Source organism: Lagenorhynchus albirostris, chromosome 20 (assembly GCF_949774975.1).
Source record: "Lagenorhynchus albirostris chromosome 20, mLagAlb1.1, whole genome shotgun sequence".
Classification (NCBI taxonomy): domain Eukaryota; kingdom Metazoa; phylum Chordata; class Mammalia; order Artiodactyla; family Delphinidae; genus Lagenorhynchus; species Lagenorhynchus albirostris.
The window spans coordinates 19,839,453-19,863,908 of record NC_083114.1 but is presented as its reverse complement, the minus strand read 5'-3'; the positions used below and the strand labels follow the sequence as shown (position 1 = coordinate 19,863,908).

The window sequence follows — 24,456 nt, the reverse complement described above, 5'->3', positions numbered from 1 at the left end:
CTCTAGTTCTCTGATCCTGGGACCTCACCCGTTTGTTGTCTTTTAGGAGAAGTCTTTGAATTAAAGGTTGAACTCAACAGTGAAAAGAAAGAAAAGAAGAAGGAGGCTGTGAAGAAAGTGATTGCTGCTATGACTGTGGGGAAAGATGTGAGGTAAGGGTAATCTCTTCTGCTTTGCTCATTTTAGACTCTTACTCTATGGCTTTTACTGCCTTTTTTTTTTTTTTTTTTTTTTTAAGCAGAGGTCTTCTTAGAAGCCCACATGATTTAAATCTATTTATTTATTTATGGCTTTGTTGGGTCTTCGTTTCTGTGCGAGGGCTTTCTCTAGTTGTGGCAAGCGGGGGCCACTCTTCACTGCGGTGCGCGGGCCTCTCACTCTCGCAGCCTCTCTTGTTGCGGAGCACAGGCTCCAGACGCGCAGGCTCAGTAGTTGAGTAGTTGTGACGCATGGGCCCAGTTGCTCCGCGACATGTGGGATCTTCCCAGACCAGGGCTCGAACCCGTGTCCCCTGCCTTGGCAGGCAGATTCTCAACCACTGCACCACCAGGGAAGCCCTACTGCTTTTTATTTAAAGCTATTACAGTCAGAACGTATAAGAATGAGTTTGTCCCACTGGGAACATCAGGAAGTGTAGTTGCTTTTATATTAACTCTGTGACTTAGTTTTTTTTTTTTTTTTTTTTGAGTGAAACGAGTTTGATTTCACTTGCGTACAGATCTAGCATAAAACCTCCTGAGAGGTGACACAGTTACAAATCTGTTGCTGAGGTAGTTTTAGAAGATGATAAAAATACACTGAGAAGCAGAAACCCATGTGTACTTTAATTGGCTCAAGCCAGTGCCCTCAACTTTACAACTCTGCCTTTAATTGCCGAATTCAAGATGAAAATCAGTGGTAACAAAATCCAAAGGGTCTTTTTTGTTTTTCCTCCCTTTTTTCCTGTAATTTAGGAAGGCCATTTGGAAATAAATAAGGATTGTCTGCAGGCCCCTGAGGATTCCCGAGATCCTTTCCATGAAATCCATGAAGTCAAAGCTATTCTTGTAATAATACTTAGGTGTTATTTACCCTTTTCACTGTGTTGACATTTGCATGCTGGTTCCTTAGTGTGAATTAAGGCAGTGGTGCCAAACTGTAAAAGTAGTCATTGTATTCTTCACCATCATGTGCTTGCAGGAAAAAGGGCAGTTTCACTTAGGACTGTCCTGCATGAAGCACTAAAAATTTATTTCAGTAAACCTTGAACCTTGAGTTCAGGTCTTTTTAATATTCTGTGTGATGAAATAGGAATTAGGCATAAGGTACTTCTACTGCATAGCAAAGTGTGACAGTTGACTTGAAAAAAAGCCCTTGCACAATTGTTTGACTTGGGAACACCATTTCTTTGTGAAAGAAAGATTGACAGACAGAACTATAGTTAATCAGACTTCAGTATTTGGGAGACATTTTATAAAAAATGAGCAAAGTGAACCTGTCACTTCAAGGGAAAAAATTTGACAGTAGATAAATTTCGACATTAAAGTAAAAATTAGAGTGTTGGAAAACTTGTATCTCCCATCGTGAGCTTGATAGCTTCCCAATACTTAGAGATTTTTCTGATGAGATTGGTGGTGAAATTAATGACTGTGATTATTTGCTGCTGTATAATGAAATATGCCACCATAGAGAAGATCTGCATAACTCATTGAACCAATATTTTCCAAATGACCAGTGCATACATCACAAAATTATGCATGGGTAAAATATCCATTCAAAATAAGTGATAAATGAATGGATTTTAATGCAACCAAGTACAGAAAGTTTATTGATATGGTTTCAGATTCCATATTGTACCTAACTTTTAAGAAACTACCATTTGTGGACTAAAAACAAAAAGAAAAACAACCATTTGTCTAGCTTTAATGTATCAAAGGAGAACATCCAGTTATATGAAAAAGCTATTAAAATACTCTTCCATTTTCCAATTTATATACGTGTATGCAAATGGATTTTCTTCTTATACTTCAGCTAAACAACATTCTACAACAGGTTGAATGCAGGAGCATGTGTGAGAATCCAGCTGTTTTTGTTTACAGTAGACATTAAAGAGATTGGCAAAAATTAAAACAATGTCATCTTAATTTAAGAAAATAAGTAAAATAGGTAGATTTTTACTTTAAAATATTTATGTTAATATGAAATGCATTGATTTTCCTTTTATTAGTTGGGTCAAATGCTGCTGATAAGAAATGGATGAGTGCAAGAATGCCAAGTAAATTGCAGCATCTAGTGGTGGATGTGAGGTGTAGTAACTCAAACATCTGAGAAGGTCCTAAGGCTGATGATGACCTTCCTAATGTCATTAAGAAAAGGGAAGTTTAAATTTAAGTGCATTCTGTGTCAGGCACAGGGACAGATGCTTTTACTTACAATGTTTTTTATAGTCCTCGTGTCTTCTGAACTAGAGGTTATTCTGAATCAGAAGTTATTCCATGTTAGAGATCAAGCAGTGTATACTTGGAGAGGCTAAAGAATAATCCCAAAGTCATACAGCTAGTGGTAATGTAGCCAGGATTCTAATCTAGGGTCTGAGTCCCAATACCTGTTACTGGTCACTTCCTTCATGGGTGTATATATACAATAGAATCTAAATGTGTACATGGCACACACGTTTAGAACTGTTTCATGTTCTGAAAATGGTTAAAATTTTGAACAAAGGTCCTAATTATCTGAGAACTGTTTTAATAAGGAAACTAATCAAATAAGTTCCCACTGGTCAGGGATGGAAGAATATGTGCATTAAAAAGCATAACAACTGTAGTGCTTTGAACTGCAAAGAATTGATATGAAAAATTATGGTTAATTTTTTTGTGTGACATAGTGATTTTTTTAAAAAGTTTGTAAAGATACACACTAAAATATTATATATGGAATGTTTGTGAAGGATTTGTTTAGAAATTGTTTAGAGCAACTAGATGGGGTAGGGACTGGGAGAAGGCAAGTGGATTGAGGTTGTGTATGAAACAAGATCAGGTATGTATCAATATTTGTTTGCAGCTGGGTGATGGATACATGGGTTCATTAAACTGCTGTCTCTAATCTGAAACTTTTCATAGTAAAAAGTTTTTTAAAAATCTATTTTTAGACATCTTGGGACCATTATTATAAATTCTTTAGTAATTCATTTCTGTGGTAAGTATTATCACTAGTGGACATTTGTGCTCACATCGAATCACTTTTTAAATTAAGGCTGTTTCTTTGTGTTCTGTCCAACAGCCTGGCACCAACATCTGTTCGCTTTTCCTTCCTCTTTTCTCAGCTGTCTCTTTCCAGATGTAGTGAATTGTATGCAGACTGATAACCTGGAACTAAAGAAGCTTGTGTATCTCTCTACTTGATGAACTATGCCAAGAGTCAGCCAGACATGGCCATCATGGCTGTCAACAGCTTTGTGAAGGTAACTTTTCCCCAGGGACTCAAGAACAGTCTCTTCTACCTCAGAAAACCTTTTCAGATGTGTCTCTTGATATGGTTAGTGTCTGCATTGCAAATAAGCAACCTCTATTCCAAAAGAGGGCCTCTAGAGAAGTATTGGCCATTGAGTAGGAATATTCATGATTTAAGCATTCTGTATGCCAGAGTTTGTCTTCCAGTTCAGACCATATGGTGAGCCTTCTGTCAGCTGGGCTTGGTGCATCCTTGCCAGGTGGGAGAAGAAAGCCAGGTGAAACCTCACTGTTTTATCTTCCAAGGCTGACAAAGGTTGGGCATATCATTGTAGTGTCAGTAACCTGGGGTTTTACCTATTTTATCTTTGTAGAAATTATGCTTATGGTTCAGATGTTGTGGAAACTACAGGAGCTACCTTTTAATTTTGTTTTATTGAATAGGTCTTACAATAGTTGATTAACTTTTTTGTTATTGTGGAAATTTTCAAACATACTCAGGTTGAGGAATAGTATAATAAATTCCTAAATATCTACCTTGTAGTTTCAGTAGTTACCAACCTATGGCTAGTTTTGTTTAATTTAACTCTCCATACATGCTTTCCTGACCCCCACCTCCTCTCCTACTGGATGATTTTAAAGCAAATCCCAAACATCTTAAGAATGAAAAACTCATTTAATCAGCTGATCATTAAAGAAAGTCCTTAATATTATTGGATATCCAGTCAGAATTCTCCTATCATTAGATTTGATGAACACAGTAATAAGGTTGTTCTTATTAGGATTTTTGTTTTTTGTTTTGTTTACTTACGTTTCCTCTGCCTGGAATTTAGTCTACATTAAAAGCAAAAATCAGACAGCATTTCTAAAATTAGCTTCTATTAAATTGTTTTGGAAAATAAACATGCTTTCTTCCTTCTCATGGAATTTTTGTTCTTTTTCTGTGTTTAGCTACAATGTACAGGATCATCGTAACATTACATTCTTTCTGTGTGGTGATTCATAGATGGATGATATCATTGGAAAGAATTTAGTTTACATTTTTCGGAAGTTAGCATGTGTATAGGTTTATAATGTTTAAAGAAATTTTTTAATATAGGGCAATTTAAGGGGTGTTCCTTCTTGGTAAGTGTTCTACTTGTACTGTGTTTGGAGGCACTTGCTAGGAAAGGAGAATGTATGTTAATCAGGATTTCAGAGGGCCCTCTCTGCTGCTTCGCGCAAAGAACTTACGTTGGGCACAAACCAGCTTCTAGATTCTCCTTTGCTTTCTTGGCTGTAGGCCCCAGATATCCAGCCCTCTTTTCTCCCTGCTTAATATTTGTGGAGTGGGACATATCTTTCCAATTCCTGATTTTTTGTTGTTGTTTTTTTTGCGGTACGCGGGCCTCTCATCGCTGTGGCCTCTCCCGTTGCAGAGCACAGGCTCCGGACGCGCAGGCTCAGCGGCCATGGCTCACGGGCCCAGCCGCTCCGCGGCATGTGGGATCTTCCCGGACCGGGGCACGAACCCGTGTCCCCTGCATCGGCAGGCGGACTCTCAACCACTGCGCCACCAGGGAAGCCCAATGTTTTTATTTTTTATTAAAAATTTTTTTAAAGTCTTTTTCCTTATAGGCTATTATAAAATATTGAGTATAGTTCTCTGTGCTATACAGTAGGTCCTTGTTGGTTATCTCTCTTATATATAGTAGTGTATATATGTTAACTTTAGTTAAAACTGACTCTCCGTGAAATACTATTTGAAAGAGAAAAGATAGTTTGAAGTAAAAAAATTCTCACTGTTAAGTCCTAGGTTAACCTCCCTGAGTCTGTTTCCTCTTCTGTAGAGTGAGATGTACCAACATAGAGAGTCGTTAGGAGTATTAATTGAGCTCTTGCATAAAAAGCATCTGTGAAAGTGCCTGGCTTATGAGAGTTCATGAAGTGATGGCTGCTGCTGCCATGGTTATGAAGTAGACATTAGGCAAAGGTTAACATTATTGCTACAATATTAATTTAAAGGGTTCTGACCCCTTTGATAGCTATACAGGTTCATATGGTAAAATCTTTCTGAGGGAATTAAAGCTAAACTTATTTCCAGACACAGATTTATTAGTCCATTATTTTGAAAGTAAACGTATTCAGAATGAGGAAGCACTTTGGCACGAGAGGAAAATAGCTCCTATGATTTCTTCACAAATAATCAGAGTTTTGAAAATTCTGTCTCACTAAATTGATATTTGCAAGAAAGATACACTTTTGGGTGATAGTGATAATTCTCTAGCTTTTGCCCATGCATTAGGATTTTCCCTCCTTACTGCAGTTCTCCTTTTCTCTCTTAGAGGCATTTTGAGGTATTCCAACTTCAGTTAATGTTTACACCAGAATCTGCCACTCCAGAGACTCTCTTGACAGCCCCACCACATGTACTTTGCTTTTTGTTTGTGAGTTCAGGTCTCCTAAATCCTTTGGCTCAGCGCCTTAGCCCTTTTGATCTTGTCTTCTAAGTCTTCTGAGTTCTACCATCTCTCTGAGAACTGCCCCTGGGAATGCCCTTCTTCCATTGCTCTGTCCTGTCTGCCAAAGCACAGACTACTGAATTAGTTAAAAAAACAAAACAAAAAAAACCCCAGAAACATATTTTCGTTTGTTGAGGGTTTTTCTGCACAAGCAGCATGCTCTCAGAACTTGGCCCGGTATGGCCTTTAGCAACGGTTCTATTTAAACTGCCAGCTTCTTTTAATATGAACTTATTTTGGAAAGCTGTTTTTTGAAAAGTAACATTTTTTTTTCTCAGAAAAAGTATGTATTTTAACCATGTGCTAGCCAGCATGTAGAAGCCACATGAGATTATGTGACAGTGGTTCTCAACTGGGGGCGATTTTGCTTCCTGGGAGACAGTTGGCATTGTCAGGAAACACTTTTGCTTGTCACAACTGATGGGAAGGTTGCTACTGGCATCTAGTAGGTAGAGTTCAAGGATACTTTAAACATCCTGCAGTGCACAGGGAGCCCCCTACAACAACATGAAGGACTAATTTGTTTTAAAAACTGAAGTAATGCCTGACATATAGTAAATGCTTAATAAATGACAGCTATTGAGAAACAGATCTAATGTGACGTACTTTCTGATTACTGTAATTTCTGTTTAGGCTTTAGAAGGTTTGTGGTGGTTTGCTGTCAGTCTGAGATGCTAAATGCTGAAAAACTGAAGTCTCTCTAGATCACTTTGTAAATTTGAGAAGGATTTTTGTCAGAATATGTTTGTTTTCCTCGTGGGCAACGTTAAATCATCTTAATGACCTCATTTAATTTAGTACTTTAATTATATGAATTCTGTTATCCCTAAACATATATCAATAAATAGAATAAGAGTTATAAAATTAAAATATTATACAGAAGCAAAATTAGAAATGCGTGATGCTCTTCATGCCCAGCGTCCATAAAGGAGTACCAGAGCTGGTAGAATTTTAGGCATGTGTGAGAGTGTCAGTATGTGGTAGGCACTGGGTAAGAATGATGTAGGAGGTAACATGTTCACTCAGTCTGTGTCCGGATGCCCCAAGTAAGTAATGTTGTATTTGGTACTAAAAGATGAGTTGCTGGTAATTTCTGCAGGATCAGAGTGTTGAGTAAGTGGAATCATTGGAGGCTGCTCTGTTATAAGGGCAAGTGCCCATCTCAGTGCTTTTTGGTTTTTAAATTCTTGCAGAGGAAGGAAACAATTTTTGTTTTCCTTTATGATAAACTTTGTGGAGATCTTTTTATATGTATTCTCACCTTAGGAATTTTAATCATCAGTTTTCATTTTATCAGTTATTACTAACTTAGGTTTTTTTTTTTTAATCTCATTTTGGGGGCGGGTTTTTAGATTTGGAGAAAAGTTGCAAAGACCATACAGAAAGTTCTCATATACCTATCTTCACACAGTTTTACTTAATGTTAACATCTTACATAACCATGGTACCTTTGTCAAAACTAAGAAATTGGCATTGGTACATCACTATAAACTGAAGTACAGACTTTATTTCACCTGTTTCAACACAAATATCCTTTTGCTATTCCAGGATTCAATCCAGCATACCAAATTGCATTTAATCACTTCCTTTTATAAAGAGTTGACTCACTCTTTATGAAAGTATCTCAAAAACAGAAAAGTGCTTTGTAACTGTGAACTTTTTTTTTTTTTCGCTCCAGTACTAACACATGAGGGTTAAAACTCAGGCTCTGAAACCAACCAGACTTGGATTTGTATCCTGGTCTGCCATTCTTAGCTTGGTGGTCTCCCTAAACATCTCAGTATCCTCGTCTACAAAATGGAGATTATAAACAGTGCCTCTATCATTGGAACGTTTTGAAAAATAAAAGAGGGCTTGCAAAGCACTTAATAGTGAACCTGGTATAGAGTAAACCCTTAATAATAACAAAGGTTTCTTTATTGTATAGTGATCGTGGTGCTGGTTATTAATGATTTTAGAAGGGTTAATATTTCAACGGCAAATTTATTTTTTAAAGGTATTTAATTCTTTTTTTTAAATAAAACTGTTTTTATTATTTTTTATAATTTTATTTATTTATCTTTCACCGTGTTGTGTCTTCGTTGCTATGTGCGGGCTTTCTCTAGTTGCGGTGAGCAGGGGCTACTCTTCTTGCGGTGTTCGGGTTTCTCATTGCATTGGCTTCTCTTGTTGCAGAGCCCGGGCTCTGGTCTCACGGGTTTCAGTAGTTATGGCACGCAGGCTCTAGAGCGTAGGCTCAGTAGTTGTGTCACACAGGCTTAGTTGTTCCGCGGCATGTGGGACCTTCCCGGACCAGGGGTCAAACCCGTGTCCCCTGCATTGGCAGACGGATTCTTAACCACTGTGTCACCAGGGAAGTTCCAAAGATATTTAATTCTTTTGTATACATTATTTAAAGCCAGACATTATTTTTTAGGGTGATTCTGAGGGCAGCTTATCTACAAATGAAGTAAATCTATTTACAGTATTACTTAACACATCATTGCAGGATTACTTTTAAAAGATAATTGTTCAAGGATATGCCTAAAGCAGTTTTCGTAGGCAGCTTCCTGAAAACTGGATCTGTTGTACATAGTAATTCAGTAGTGTACTGAAGGATCACGGCTTATTCATTTCTCAAGACTCTAATTTGGCAGGGGATTACTTACTCAAGACTCTAATTTGGCAGGGGATTACTTACTCTCAAAAGGGAGATAATGGTGTAATAATAAATTTTTTGTTTTGTTCATTTTGCAGCATGCTTTTGTGTGATTTTAGGGCTGGTGGGCCAAGTAACTCTTGGCTTCTTAGGAGTGCCTTTTGTCCATTTGTAGATATTTATTTGTAGTGTTTTAGCTTTGTGAATATTCGCATTTCATCAAAGCACATCTTAAGCTACTTATGTAAGCCCCTTAACTAAGTAATGAGTTTTATTGAGTCTAATTTTTAAATCTTACTTGTTACCAGATATTCAGACTCTCTTGCTGTTAACGGTATGTGTTGACTCCACTAGGTAGATGTGTTCACTTAGCTTCCTCATTCTGGGAAAGAAGATGGGGAAAAAAACGGAACATTGCAGGATATCATATGTAGTCAGCATATTATTAGTTGGCAGTCTGGACAGTGTCTTGGATTTAAAGCATGACTGTAAAATTAACTGGTACCGTATAGTCATTGTATTCTTTTATTTTTAAAACAATGCATTTTAAAGTTTTTATTTATATATTTATGTTGGCTGCGTTAGGTCTTCGTTGCTGCACGCAGGCTTTCTCTAGTTGCGGCGAGCGGGGGCTACTCTTTGTTGCAGTGCGTGGGCTTCTCATTGCGGTGGCTTCTCTTTTTTTTTTTATTAATTTATTTTTGCTGTGTTGGGTCTTTGTTTCTGTGCGAGGGCTTTCTCTAGCTGTGGCAAGTGGGGGCCACTCTTCATCGCGGTGCGCGGGCCTCTCACCATTGTGGCCTCTCCTGTTGCAGAGCACAAGCTCCAGACGTGCAGGCTCAGTAGTTGTGGTTCACGGGCCCAGTTGCCCCGCGGCATGTGGGATCCTCCCAGACCAGGGCTCGAACCCGTGTCCCCTGCATTAGCAGGCAGACTCCCAACCACTGCGCCACCAGGGAAGCCCGCGGTGGCTTCTCTTGTTGCGGAGCATGGGCTCTAGGCACGGGGGCTTCAGCAGTTGTGGCATGTGGGCTCAGTAGTTGCGGTGCGTGGGCTTCAGTAGTTGCAGCACACAGGCTCAATAGTTGTGGCTCGAGGGCTCTAGAGCACATGCTCAGTAGTTGTGGCGCATGGGCTTAGTTGCTCCGCGGCATGTGGGGTCTTCCCGGACCAGGGATCGAACCCGTGTCCCCTGCATTGGCAGGCGGATTCTTAACCACTGCGCCACCAGGGAAGTCCAGTCATTTTGTTCTTAAGGAGATGATAATGACTGAAACATGCTTAGAATAAATGCCCTGTGCTTTAACGTGTTATTTGAGGCAACTCCATAAAGAAGAAAGTGAGATTCTGAACTGTTGCTGATTTTCAAGAGGATAAAAGTATGCAAATCACCTTTATTTTCCATTATAATAGTTTTGGTCAGTTATTCTACTGCGTTCAATTTATTCAAGTCTTCAGGGGCAGCAGCCAAAAGGAAATTGAGCGGGAAAATTGAAGTGTTTGTTCAGAGTGTTTGACCTTGAAGGTCATTGCTAGAAATGAAAGTCTTCTAAATATAGTTAATAGGAGGAAGTCACTATATTGGGAAGTGCTATCTTTCTTGGGTTCTGAGGCTATGAAAATGAGTGAAATTAGAGAGGTCATTCAAAGGAACAGGGAAATGTGTGAGAGATTTCTCCTAAAGGAGCTTCTGTCTGTGATACTCCACTCCCAACGTATATCTGGATTTCCTTCTAGAGTTCTTTTTTTACAGGATCATTTTTATTTTAATCATACCCACCACTCCAGCTTGCTCCTTAAAAGAAAAAAAAAAAAAAAGAGGTCTGGGACGTCCCTGGTGGTCCAGTGGTTAAGACTCCACTTGCAGGGAAGAAGATCCCGCAAGCTGCAGGGCGCAGCCAAAAAATAAAAATAAAAAGTAATGTCAAATTTATGTCCTCAGAATTGCTGCATATGAAACAGGGGTAGCTTATAAATCAGATTTTGTAGCTGGATAGTAAATCTTGCCTCTTTGAAGTGCTGCTAGGTTGTGATTATCTCTGAAATAGATAAAGTAGGAGAATACATTTTTCTCCTTGTATAAATCTGCCTGGAAATAATGTTTTGGTTATATTATTCTCCCCAGCTCCGATTTTTCTTTCCCTTTCCCTTTCCCCCATTTGATGTTCACAACTCTTGGAACTTCTATAAATGCAGGTGGCAGAGTGATTAATACTCAGACACTAGAATCAGATACAGGCCTTGAGTTTGGTTTTTTTTTTTTTTTTTTTTTTTTTGCGGTACGCAGGCCTCTCACTGTTGTGGCCTCTCCCGTTGCGGTCCCGTTGCAGAGCACAGGCTCCGGACGTGCAGGCCCAGCGGCCATGGCTCACTGGCCCAGCCACTGTGCGGCATGTGGGATCCTCCCGGACCGGGGCACGAACCCGTGTCCCCTGCATCGGCAGGCGGACTCCCAACCACTGCGCCACCAGGGAAGCCCCAGGCCTTGAGTTTGTATTCAAGCATTTTCCCTTTCCAGCTTTGTTGGCTAAGCAAGTCACTGAATTTCTTTAATCCTATTTATGAATTCATTTTTAAAGCCTATTTCCTTATCTGCATTAGGTAGATTTTGATAGCAACTACCTTAGAGTTGCTGGGAAGATAAATGGCATAGTAAGTGTTCAGTAAGTTTTAGCTATTATTGTCTTTTATCTCTTTGTCCAATTCTATTAGGTATAGTATAAAGTAAGTCAAAACACAAATTGCTTACGTTAAAAAAAAATTCAGCAGACTCCAAGGGTCCACAATGAACTGTCAGATTGAAGGGAAGTCTGTAGTTAAAGCAGAGAAAAATTTGTCTAGTATTGAGTGTGATTTTACACACACATGCACGTGCACGCATACTTCTGTATGTATGTATATGTTTGTGTTTAATATCTGTATCTGTAAAGTATACATATTATATTAGGTCTACAGGGGGTAGGGGTGGGATGGAGGAGGAGGAATGTTTTATTGCAGTCTTCCAAAGAACAGAATTTACCATAATTGGGAGGCAAGATGAATTAAAAAAAATTTCTTTTGATGCTATGGGACATGTTCCTTTGTAGCCTAGATGCCAGCTCTTTGTAAGTCAACCAATGTGCTGAGAAAACTCACTAAAACCCTATTTATAAATCATTTTTAAAGCAAAACTTCCTTTAGAAACCCCTTTCTTTCTTGGGAACTCCAGTTTTTCTGAGATTATAATTAAAAGGCCATTGTTCTTTTCATGGCAGTGTTTCCTAAAAGAACTGCCAGTTTTCTAGGGGGGAAAATGTTATGCATGTTAGTCTTAGTTCACATTCAAAGTGATGGTACAAGAGAAAGAGACATAACCTTTGTTTTAATACACTAGTAAACTGGGGCAGTTACTGCAAGAGTCAGATTTTTTCTTTTGATAATGAATTATTGTTTGGAGAAGGCTCTCTGGGAAGAGGAAGTAAATCATGTTTCAATCCATTATTTTTAAAGTTTATTTTTACAAACAGATAATATATGTACTACATTCTATACAAAATTCCAAAGAAACACAGAGACAGGTGAGTTGTCCTGTATACCCCAGCTACCCAGCTGCTGTCTTGAAGTCAGTCTTTGCCTGCTTGAGATTCGATGCTCATTTTAAGTTTCCATTAGAGTGAGAGAAGCATGGCTTACTGACCAGGAGAACTCTAAGCAGCTCTTTATGGGCCCACCTCAGTATATTTCTGAAAACTTAGCAGTATGAATGTGAAGATTAGGAGATGAAAGTGGAAAGGTAGAATAGAAGGAATTTTAGAGGAATAGCAGTAGAGTTTTGTTACTGGGGGTGTATCTCATCTGGTCAGTCATTGGCTCAGTGACCATTTGGCAGTGATCTTTTTTCCCCATGCAGACTTTTCTAAACATAATCATATAATCTGATCTCTCTGGATCTTTTAATTAGATTTACTTTTCCCTGTTTCTTTTCTTGTTTTAATGTGATAATAAGTGAAAATTGCCTGTTTTACCACCAGAACATATACTTCATTAGCTGCATTATATACTTGGTTTAATTTCCAGTTACCTGTGATGGTAGCAGAGGAGTTCTAATTGTTCATTCTGTTCATTTCCTGTTAACAGACCTCATATTTAGTTTTTTTTAACATTAAAAAACTTTGACTGGCAGAAATGGTAAGTTGTGACAGGACATTTGTTTTGGACGAACTGGTAACCAAGACTGGGCATGTGTTGGCAGCAAGAGAGGAAAACAGGCATTTGTTCTTCCAGTGTGACATTTTGATCCTTTATCCTGTAATCCAGTGTATTAAGTGTATTATACAGGGGAAACACAGTACCTTTTCCCTGCATGTAAAGCACTGAGATGATGGAGATTATTGTTTCACTTTTCATGCTTTTAATTTTTACTAAAGGCCATGCTTGATGGTGTGGTTGGCAAAGAAAAATTAAGTCAGGAAAGAACCTCATGCATGCTATCATGTGATAGGTGAACTAGATAATCCTTCTCGATTTGTCTTAATAACAATAAAATATTATATCCATAATCATACTTACCAAGTGAACCTTTGATTTTTTTTCATCTTGGAATTTTTTGTCCTGATCACTAAGTTATAACTGAAAGTGATTCCATTTGTGGCATCATTATCTTAGTTAATGAATACTGTCATGAATGTATTATTTGATTTAAAAAGCCATATTCTCTAGAATTTATCTTCTAGGTAAAATCATATACTGGGATAATCTGCAGAGTACCCAAGTGATATGGATATTAAAATCAATAGCTAAACTGTAACCATTATGTTTCTTCTCTTGCTAGCAAAAGGATAGTCATACAGCTCTTAGTTTCTCAAGCTTTTAACAGGGACTTCAGTCAGAACTAAAAATGAGTTGACATTTTTGAGAATCTTTTCAATATACATAATTAATGAAGCTGCTACCTATTGCATCTCATTTATGCTTACAGAATATTTATATATAGCCTTACTGTGCTAATATTTAGCGACAGCTGAGAGCCTCACTGCAAAATGTTGTTTTAAATTCATTTTTACAGAGCTATAGTTTTTTGTCTGTTTTGTTTATTTTGGGGTGTTTTTATAATCTTAAAATTACTTTAAACATTCATTGGTTGTAGATTTCTTAGTTAAATTAGACATAATCTGTAATTTTGATAAAGTGTCCACTGTTTTTTCTTGCAGCTAGTATGGATTTCTGGGTCTGTTAAGTCAGGACACAAGTGTACTTTCTTAAATTTATTTATTTTATTTAGGGCTGCATTGGGTCTTCGTTGCAGTGCGGGCTTCTCATTGTGGTGGCTTCTTCTGCTGTGGAGCACGGGCTCTAGGCGCACGGGCTTCCGTAGTTGTGACACACGGGCTCAGTAGTTGTGGCTTGAGGACTCTAGAGCGCAGGCTCAGTAGTTGTGGCGCACGGGCCTAGCTGCTCCGTGGCATGTGGGATCCTACCAGTCCAGGGCTCGAACCCGTGTTCCCTGCATTTACAGGCGGATTCCTAACCGCTGCGCCACCCGGGAAGCCCTCAACAGAATTTTTTTTTTTTTTTTTTTTTTTTTTTTTGCACGCGGGCCTCTCACTGTTGTGGCCTCTCCCATTGCAGAGCACAGGCTCCGGACGCAACAAGTGTACTTTCTTATATTTGGTAGCAATTTTTCATTTATCATACTGCCTGAGTTAAGGATACATTTGAGGTACCATATTTCATTGATTCTAACATGCATTATTATTTCCTGTATTACGTAGAAAGAAAAATACCTCCTATTAAACTGACATGCCGTTGATTATTAAATATATCCCAACTTCAGAGATGTTAATATGAAAAACTGTGCAACTTAGTCTTGATGAATTATGGTAATATTGCCACCTTAACTTTGTATAAGGCTTTGTAGAAAGCACTTATACATAAGTCATCTGATTTTATCCTCAAACTAAAGCGAATCTGTGAGGTGGATTAAATTATCCCATTTTCAGATGAGGAAATTGAATTTCATGGAGATTATGTGCTTTCCCAACATCATGTTACAGTGAACTATGGTTTCAGGGTCACATTTTCTTACTCTGAGACTTAAGGTGTGATTGACACCTGAAGTATCACCTCCCCACCCCCCAGTACATGCACGCCCATACACCTATAAAATTGTTTAGCCTAGATTTTTCTTTCCATTGCCTAATGTACATGTTTCATGTTTAAACTTCACTGTTTTGTGTTTTTTGTTTTGTTTTGGCTGTGAGGCATGTGGGATCTTAGTTCTCCAACCAGGGATCGAACCCATGTCCCCCTGCAGTGGAAGCATGAGTCTTAACCACTGGACCACCAGGGAAGTCCCTAACCTTCACTTCTTTTCCAGCTGTTCATGTGTCTTAATTCTACTGATAGTGTTGACTACTATTAAAATTATTATTGTTTTAATAGTAAATCATGAGGGACTCTCTGCTAATATGTGAATTGTTTTAATTCTGTGTTGCCTGACCATGAGGAAGCTATATATGCCATCATTGGTGGTTTATTATACATTTTGAAAGCAGTGTATCTCTTTCTAGCTGACTGTGTAAAATGTTCAGGAACGGTTATGGGTTGAGATCTATGAAGTGATCCAGAGAAATAGTTGTACTGTTCTTGACAAATCAAGGTCATATCTGCTTCTTTCCCAGGTGGTGGCTAATGCTGTAGCAGCATTATCTGAAATCAGTGAATATCACCCAAACAGCAACTTACTCGATCTGAATCCACAGAACATTAATAAGCTACTGACAGCCCTGAATGAGTGTACTGAGCGGGGCCAGATTTTCATCCTGGACTGCCTGTCTAATTACAACCCTAAAGATGACCGGGAGGCTCAGAGGTCAGTCTGTTTTTCTGGATAGTATCTAGGAGTCTTGCCCGGTTCAATAATTTCTAGTAAGTCTGTATTAGCATAAGGGTCTGTTACGTTGAGAAAATCAGTGGCTTATGGGATATATATTGCTATCCTGTGGTATTTTCTCAATGTATTTAGGAACATTTTAGGTGGTAGAGTAAACCATGCAAAAAATAGCTCTTCCTAAGAGGAGATGTGTATTTTTCATTTCTTCTTTGAACAGTATAGTTACAACCCTCTGAAAAACTCCCTCATCATGGTCTCACATCTCCCATACAGCAATTCCTAGCCATTTGGCAAACAAAGGTTTTTTGAGTGTCTCTCACTGTAGTAACAAAATTTTCGTTCTTTTAGATACATAGTAAGTGGCTTGATACTAGTTATTGAGCTGCCTTATACCTATAATTAGTACTAGAGAAACTGTGTTGGAGCCAGCAAAATGTATAATGTCTTCCGTTAGATATAGGAATCTCATCAGTCTGAATTTGGAGAAGATTTTAGAAGGCACACCTGGATTGTTCTGCTCAGCTCTCTACCACTTTAGTGTTACAGGTTTTCTTTGACTATCAGATACTGACTACTAAATTTCATATACACATACATACATTTTAGTTTACAGAATTGGAGGTATCATCAGTTTTTATTGAGCATTTTGTGTATATAGGCACTGTACTAGGCAAAATAATTCTGAAGAATTGTTGGCTCTTCATTTTATTTTATTTTATTTATTATTATTATTTTCTTTTGCGGTACGTGGGCCTCTCATCGCTGTGGCCTCTCCCGTTGCGGAGCACAGGCTCCGGACACGCAGGCTCAGCGGCCATGGCTCACGGACCCAGCCGCTCCGCGGCATGTGGGATCTTCCCGGACAAGGGCACGAACCCGTGTCCCCTGCATCGGTAGGCGGACTCTCAACCACTGCGCCACCAGGGAAGCCCTGGCTCTTCATTTTAATTATGGTAGATAGGAACCTTCCTTGCCCGGCTAAAGCTCGAGCTACTATAATGTAAGTGCTGTTCACTTGTCTGGGAAATTGTTCCTTCTGGATTTAACCAAAGCTCACCCTGATAGTTTCTTTCCATCACTGAAAGTACAAATATCTTCTGGAAAGAACTTTACATACAATTTTATTTTCTCTTGGTCATTGACATCTCACACTTACTCATTCACTCAGCAAATATTTATTGAGCCTGTGCTGTATGCCAGGCATTGTTCTAGGCTCTGAGGATATAGCAGTGGACAGACAAAAATCATAGCTCTTATGGAACACTTATTCTGAGGGATAGGGCAGAAGTATATATAATATGTATACGTAATACAGCATATAATAGGTCAGATGATGATAAGTGCTAACAAGAAAGATAAAGTAGGGAGGAGATCTAACAAATGCTGGGTGGTCAGGAAAGGTCTCCCTGAGAAGGTAGCATTTGTATAAATACCTAAAGGAGGTCAGGGAGTCAGCCAAGTAGATACAGGGGGAAGGGAGAAAAACACAGCTTACTTACCTTGTGTCCTTAACTGAGTCCGCTAGCCACTCACATTGCCTAAGAGCTATCAAAATTAGGTTAATTTCTGAAGAACCCTCAATGGATAACTAAATATTCTGTATTTTATGAGACATTTAAGTGTAGGTGGAAGGGACTAGGAGAAGGGGATGAGGTTGAGAGAGTATTGCAGTGGTGTTGTGTTGTTAAAAACAAACAAACAAACAAACACCCTTCCCGAGATTCCCTTATTATGCTGAATGCAAGAGGTTGGGTGGTTTTCCCTGTCACCCCATCTCCTTCTGCATCTTACAGTGAAACTTCAGCCACAGTTGGTTGATATCTCTCACTATGAAATAACTCTCAGAATGCTTAATTTGACTTCCTATAGGCTGAGGAGAAATGGGCTGTGAGGCAGGGAGCCCTTACATAATATGGGGAGACAGAGAGGACTATAAAATAGGAAGGTAAATGGTGTGAGCTTCAGGTGTTTGGGGTATTGGCTAGTTCCCTTCCAGTTTGAACATCCCTTATTGCTGGTTTCCTAAAGTCTTCTGATATCCCTGCTCTGTTTGTAGTTTGCTAGGATTGAGGCGTCCGCAGTGTTGGATCCCAAATTTACCTATGTATGGAGTTTTGACTTTTCTAACTGATTTTCTAATTTCTTTATACCTGGGCCATGGGAACCTCTGACATTACCTTATAGATTGGATTGAGCAAAGAAATTATAATTTAAGGTACTAATTTTCATTTTCTGTCCTCAGTATCTGTGAGCGGGTAACTCCTTGGCTATCTCACGCCAACTCAGCAGTGGTGCTTTCAGCAGTAAAAGTCCTAATGAAATTTCTAGAGTTGTTACCCAAGGACTCTGACTACTACAATATGCTGCTGAAGAAGTTGGCCCCTCCACTTGTCACTTTGCTGTCTGGGGAGCCAGAGGTGCAGTACGTTGCCCTGAGGAACATCAACCTGATCATCCAGAAAAGGTTGGGAAAAAATGAATTGGTGATTAAAGTGTTTGTAATTTTGAATTAAACTTAATAACATCATTATTAAAGAGGACTGTGTTAAAACTCTGTTTAATGTATGGAAATGAAAATACTGTATGGTAGAGCAACTTGCCCAGGGTCAGGAGGCTAACAGTTGATTTTAGAGTGTTCTTACAATGAATGCCTGGTGTTGCTCTACAATTTAGTTTCTTTTCTGAAGGAACTCTTAGTTGTATGATAGCTAGTGTCTGCTTAATATGGTTCAGGCTGTAATGTAGATCAGGTTGTTGTTCTTCCAGTGGTTCTTCTTGGCAATATATACTTTACTCCTTAAAAATAGTCTGCCAGATGGATCTGGTGAGAGGGATGTAGAGGAAGTTTGTGAGTTTTTTTTCCCTGGAGTGGAGTGTGTGAATGGAGAGCAGAGAAGCACAGGTTAGGTATTAATGCAGACTCAGAAGGATATATCAATATATGCCTCACCTTCCTTATCTTGTGTTTCTGTGTACCACAGGCCTGAAATCTTGAAGCAGATCAAAGTTTTCTTTGTGACGTACAATGATCCCATCTATGTGAAACTAGAGAAATTGGACATCATGATTCGTTTGGCATCCCAAGCCAACATTGCTCAGGTCAGACTTAAAGTAGATTCAAGTTAAGATCTAATAACTTAGATCTTAAGATACGGCCTTCAGAAAAACCTAGGCCATGAAATTGCTGTTGGAGAATCCTTAATGATTATTCACTTCATCGATTTTTAACAGGTTCTGGCAGAACTGAAGGAATATGCCACAGAGGTGGATGTCGACTTTGTGCGCACACTTTTGCGGGCCATTGGATGGTGTGCCATCAAGGTGGAGGCAAGTGTCCCGTGGTAGTTTTGATCACGTTGTGGGACTCTAGGTATTCTCTTCACCTCTTTCCTTACATTTTTAAGTTTATCAAAATAATAAAGCACATTGTTAAAATATTAAAGAATTTTTAATGAAAAACAGCTGTCTCTGGTCCCTCTCTTTCCCGAGGGAATCATGTTTAACTCTGTTCCTAGTTTTAGTTATTTTGATTACTTCCATATCTCTAATATCCTTATGCTACTATTTATTGATTTACCAATTGTAGACATCGCTTATTAACTTTCCGCTATGAGAGAAGCAACTTGGTTCATATACTCCATCACTCCTACTTCTACCGTTCTGTATAGATCCCCTGTATAGTTATATCATGAGGTTTTTGTTCCTGTATTATCTTTGTAAATTGAGATAATATACCTTTGTTTCTTGTTCTATCAACTAGAGTCTTGCAAAGCTTGCTGTGCGTATTATGCCTGTAAATATGTAGAGCCTACACAATCAAATGATTGCGTTTTCTTTCTTATAAAGGCTTTTGTTTTTTCTGTAGTTTTTAATGGCCTTTGTCTTTTTTTTTTTAATTTCATTGTGCCTTCATTGCACTCCTATCTTCTTCCAGCTTTTCAAGCATAATATCAAATTAATAAAACTTTTCTTTTGTTCTAGACCCTTCTCTCTTCCAGCCCTCTGTCCTTCCAGTCCTTACTCCAGTCTGGGTGGTTGCTTTCTTGTCTTCTGCACAGCCATCTTTCCATACAGCCTCCCTTCATTGCTGCTTCTTGTTATGGGTACTTTTTCATAGCATTCCTTTTTTTGTGGTTGCAATAGTTTCTTAAATCTCTTGTGATGTGAATTACAGTTTTTGGTTTTGTTTCTGCAGTTTGAATTTAATTATCTGGAGTATTTTATGGTGATGGTTGCATGTCTATATATGATTTTTTAACTGAAGTGTATACCATACTTACAGTAAATTGCTGCCTATTTGTGTTAAAAATGAGATGACAGAAAACTTGTCAGGATTTCTGTGCACATAGGCAGGACTGTTGACTAGCAGGTTTCTGCTTTAGGGAAGGGAGTTGATCTTTACTTGGAAGTCCTCTTGAAGAGCTTCTCTGTGGTCTTAGAGGGCAGATTGGTTCTAGCTTGGTTGCAGCCTTCCAGTAGGTATTAAGGGCTACAACTTACAATGCACTGCTTCATCAGTCACCAAGCCTCTGTTGTTTCTCCTCATTCAGAAGTTTGTTGCAACTAATGATGGCTTCTGTGCACAACGATATTGTGGATTCAGAGCTCCATATTTGTTCTTACTACTTGACTATGTGCAATTCTGCTTTTTTTTCTTTTGACATTTTATTTAATTAATTATTTATTTATTGGCTGCGTTGGGTCTTCATTGCCGCGCGTGGGCTTTCTCTAGTCGTGGTGAGTGGGGGCTACTCTTCGTTGAGGTGCATGGGGGCTTCTCATTTCGGTGGCTTCTCTTGTGGCAGAGCACGGGCTCTAGGTGCACGGGCCTCAGTAGTTGCGGCTTGTGGGCTCTAGAGCACAGGCTCAGTAGTTGTGGTGCACAGGCTTATTTGCTTCGGCGTATGTGGGATCTTCCTGGACCAGGGCTCCAACCCGTGTCCCCTGCATTGGCAGGCGGATTCTTAACCACTGCACCACCAGGGAAGTCCCTACAGTTCTACTTTGAGTCAGATTGGGCCATATGATTTCACAAGGATAGTTACTAAAATAATTTGTACAGTATGACCAGTGCTTCACAGGAACAGAAGGAATCAGATGCTGTGTCAGAGAAGTGCCTCTGAAAGCCAAATTCCTAATTGGCCTTCCTTGTTTTTATTTACTGAATGCTGCTTCATAGGGTTACCACTGATAAATCGTTTAGTAGACTAGTTGTTATAGCAAGAAGTCAATTAATCCTGGTTTCTACTTCTGGTTCTGCCAGCTCAGTCGCTTCACATACTTAATATATACTTCTGTTGCTCCATTTGAGAAATGGGAAAATCTGTTTATTGGATCTTGATGTGTTACATCTTTTTTTTTTTACTCCCACACTTCTTAACTTACCACCACTACTTAACTTTTTTCTTTTTCTTTTCTCATTGTGGAATAGCCACCTGCTTATGGTATTAATGCAGACAATTTTCAGAGCTATTTTGGTAGCAGAAGAGTCATTTTGTACTTTTCACTGCCAGAATGTCATTGTCTTACTAACCTCTCTGACAGTGCTCTTGCAAAGAGTCTCATTCCAAAGTTAAAGAGATTTTTCTATCCCTGGAATTACTAGAAAGTGTTCTCAAAGCATCTAGATTCCTAGTGGCTGTTAGTACCGTCTATTGTGACTAAATGGAAAAGTTATCCATCATCTTCTGGAAGAGATGAACTTCTGGTGGCTCTCACTTCTTCCTTTGATTCAGGGTGCCCTGGTGGGAATATGAGTGTGTGAGGAATGAACTTCCTTTGGAAGATTAAGATCAGCCTTCAAGAATCCTGCCTTTTAGATAGTGTTCTCTTATTTCCAGTTACCAGGATTTGCCTAAGAACTTTTCTTAGAACTGGTTAAATCATGAAAGTTATTAGTTGGAAAGAGTTGCCTAGTCCAGACACAGTTATTGGGGCAGGAGAGACAGTGATTGCCTGTTTTTAACTAACCTATCCATGGGACAAGGGCAAGAACCAGCGAGGGAATTGTAATAGCCTTTCTCTGTAGCTTCCAGACTGAGCTGCTTCTTTTCTCTCAGGGCACCTGACCCTTTTTTAATGTGTAGTTGGTTTCAAAGATATGACAGATGAGAAAAAAAGAATTTTAGTTTAGTTTAGTTTAGATATGACAGATGAGAAAAAAAGAATTTTAGTTTATCTTAGCTAAGATAACAGGGCCTATTGTAAAATTTGGGTGTTAAGAGTTGGAGTTGTTTTTTATCATGACTGTAAGTACAGGTGTTTCCTTGTTGCTTTAAGGACCCTGAAGTGAAAAAAATGTATAATTTTATCATATTAAGTTGGTTAGGTTAAAGATTAAGCATAAGCCATTGAGTCAATAAGTAACACTGAAAAAGCAATTTCATGGTACTGTTTTTTCAGTAACTTTTGCCTGTTCTTTTTTGTTTGGTTGTTTTTTTAAATAGATTTTACTCTCCACCCCACCTCCAGCTTTATTGAGGTATGATTGACAGATTTAAAGCTGTATATATTACAGTGTATACCTGTTTCTTTAAGGAGGAAATAAACCTCTGCCCTCCTTTTCTTACAAATAAACGATTTTGTTTGCGAGATTTATTTATATGTTTGGTTTTGTTTGAGAGAGATTAAGTCACTAAGTTAAGGTATTCCTCACTTCCCACTCTTCTGTTCTTTGGTGTTTACCATTTCTTATTTTTGTAGCTCAAGATAAGGTACTGACTTATGTCTTATGCAAACAAAAAGCATATGTATTTACTACATAAAATCATTTTAAAAAGACAAGTTAAAAGTAGAACACTCTGCTTTCTCCTACCCCTGTTCTACCCTTCCAGAGATGATGTGGACATGATTTTAAGTCTTTGTTTACATAGTCCTCCATAAACAGGTGTGTTTTTTACAAAAACGAGATCATTCTACAAATGCTATTTACTTATGTTTTGTAGTCTGCTTTTTTTGCTTATTATACATGGACATTTTCCCATGTTACTGATAATATTTTACATCATTTTTAGTGGTTTGTAGACATACTGTGTGATTGCTTCATAATTATTTAGCCTTTCCCTTCCTGTATGGACCTTAAAGTTGTTTCTGCTCTTTTTCCAAATAATGGTTATAAGGAGGATCCTTTTAGCTAAATCTTTGATCTCTACTTGAGGTGACATTTTCTTCATTATGCTTAGCCATTTGGAATTGCTTTTTCATACCATGTGTATCTTTTTTCAATGTGTTATCTTTTCCACATTGATTTTTTAAAGTTTTTTATAATTAATTAAAGGTATTAATTCATTTGATACCCCTTCATTTCATTAATAGTTATTTTCCCAATTATTTTCCTTTTGATTTCATTTGACTTCTTGATGCATAGGAGTTCACATTTCCTTATGTAGTGAATTCTGTCCATTTTCTCTCAATGGTATCTTTTTTTAAAAATAATAAATTTATTTATTTATTTATTTTGGGCTGCATTGGATCTTCGTTGCTGTGTGTGGGCTTTCTCTAGTTGCAGAGAGTGGGGGCTACTCTTCTTCGCGGTGCACGGGCTTCTTCTTGCGGTGGCTTCTCTTGTTGCAGAGCATAGTCTCTAGGTGCTCGGGCTTCAGTAGTTGTGGCATGCAGGCTCAGTAGTTTTGGCTCGTGGGCTCTAGAGCACAGGCTCAGTAGTTGTGGTCACGGGCTTAGTTGCTCTGTGGCATGTGGTATCTTCCTGGACCAGAGCTCGAACCCGTGTCCCCTGCATTGGCAGGCGGATTCTTAACCACTGAGCCACCAGGGAAGTCCCTCTCCCAATGATATCTTTAGTGGACCACCTAGAAAATTGTGCTTCACTTCAAAATTATATAAAATTCACTTTTATTTTCTACTTTAATGGCAATGGTTTGGTTAAAGATAAGAGTGTGGGGATCAAACACAAGAACAATTCATCCTTTCCTTACTGTTATGAAATGTTGCCTTTATCATACACTAAATTTTATATGTCTGTATGCCTTTCTCTGTTTCTGGACTTACTTTGTATATACAATGATTGGATATTTACTTTTGTTCCTCTGCCATACTGCTTTAATGGTGTTTTTAAAATTTAATCAAAAGCAATATAGGTGAGATGACAATTTGCTTGAAAATTACTATCCTAGACTTAATTATTTTTGAATATTGATGCATCATGGGAGATGACCTTTTGTTTATCTTTATTATAATAATGAAACTAAAGATTCAGTAAATGTTAGCTTTCTATCAAGCCTTATGCTGAGTACTTTATTTGTACTATCTAATTTGATAATTTAACCCTTACATGCTTTATAATTTATCATAACTTTTATATTTAAAATTTCCCAACTGTTTTGCTGTTGTAATAACAGCACAGGAAATAACTAGTTGAAAATGAACAAAATAGAATTCAAAAACGGGTAAACTACAATAATAAAAGAGAAGAGAATCATCATATATATGACCTCATATAAATAACCTCAAGATGCAATTTTGTTTTCGTTATATTGCTTGGAATGGTTTAAATTACAGTACCTTTAAAAGATTTTATTACAGAAATTTTTAGGTATACACTAAGGTAAAATTGATTAATGAGCTCTCATATACCCACCATCCATCTTGAACAAATATCAACACATTGCTGTTCCCATTTGATCTTCTCCCTCTCCCTCCCCCTTCAAGGGAGTGGGTTACTGTTATATTTTAATGCAGATCTCAGATATCATCTTATTAGAGTAGTCCAATGTGTATATCTAATAGATAAGGTCCTCTAAAAAATAAATTGTCATGATATCGTTACCGTTACCGTACTCAACAAACAGTAACTCTTAATCTCATTAAATACCTAGTCCATGTTCAGTTTTCCCTAATTGTGTCTAAATGTCTTCTTACAGTTGCCTTGTTCAAATCAAAATCTAAACGAGAGCTAGGTATACATTGCATTTGGTTAATATGTCTCTTAAGTCTTTACTTATTTATTTGGGTGCCATTTGTTGAAAGGACTAGATCATTAGGCTTGTAGACTTTTCCAGA

General features: G+C 38.2%; 1 protein-coding gene across 1 annotated transcript in view; it reads left to right on the top strand.

Moving 5' to 3' along the window:
• LOC132511520 (AP-2 complex subunit beta-like) overlaps positions 1 to 18,783 on the top strand; it is a 33,476-nt gene extending 14,693 nt beyond the window's left edge. Inside the window, 7 exon segments of the mRNA XM_060134737.1 lie at positions 47 to 152; positions 3,302 to 3,368; positions 3,371 to 3,439; positions 15,227 to 15,417; positions 17,681 to 17,902; positions 18,420 to 18,537; positions 18,670 to 18,783. Coding sequence (XP_059990720.1) covers positions 47 to 152; positions 3,302 to 3,368; positions 3,371 to 3,439; positions 15,227 to 15,417; positions 17,681 to 17,902; positions 18,420 to 18,537; positions 18,670 to 18,783 — 887 coding nt within the window.
• Positions 18,784 to 24,456: the final 5,673 nt, after the last annotated feature.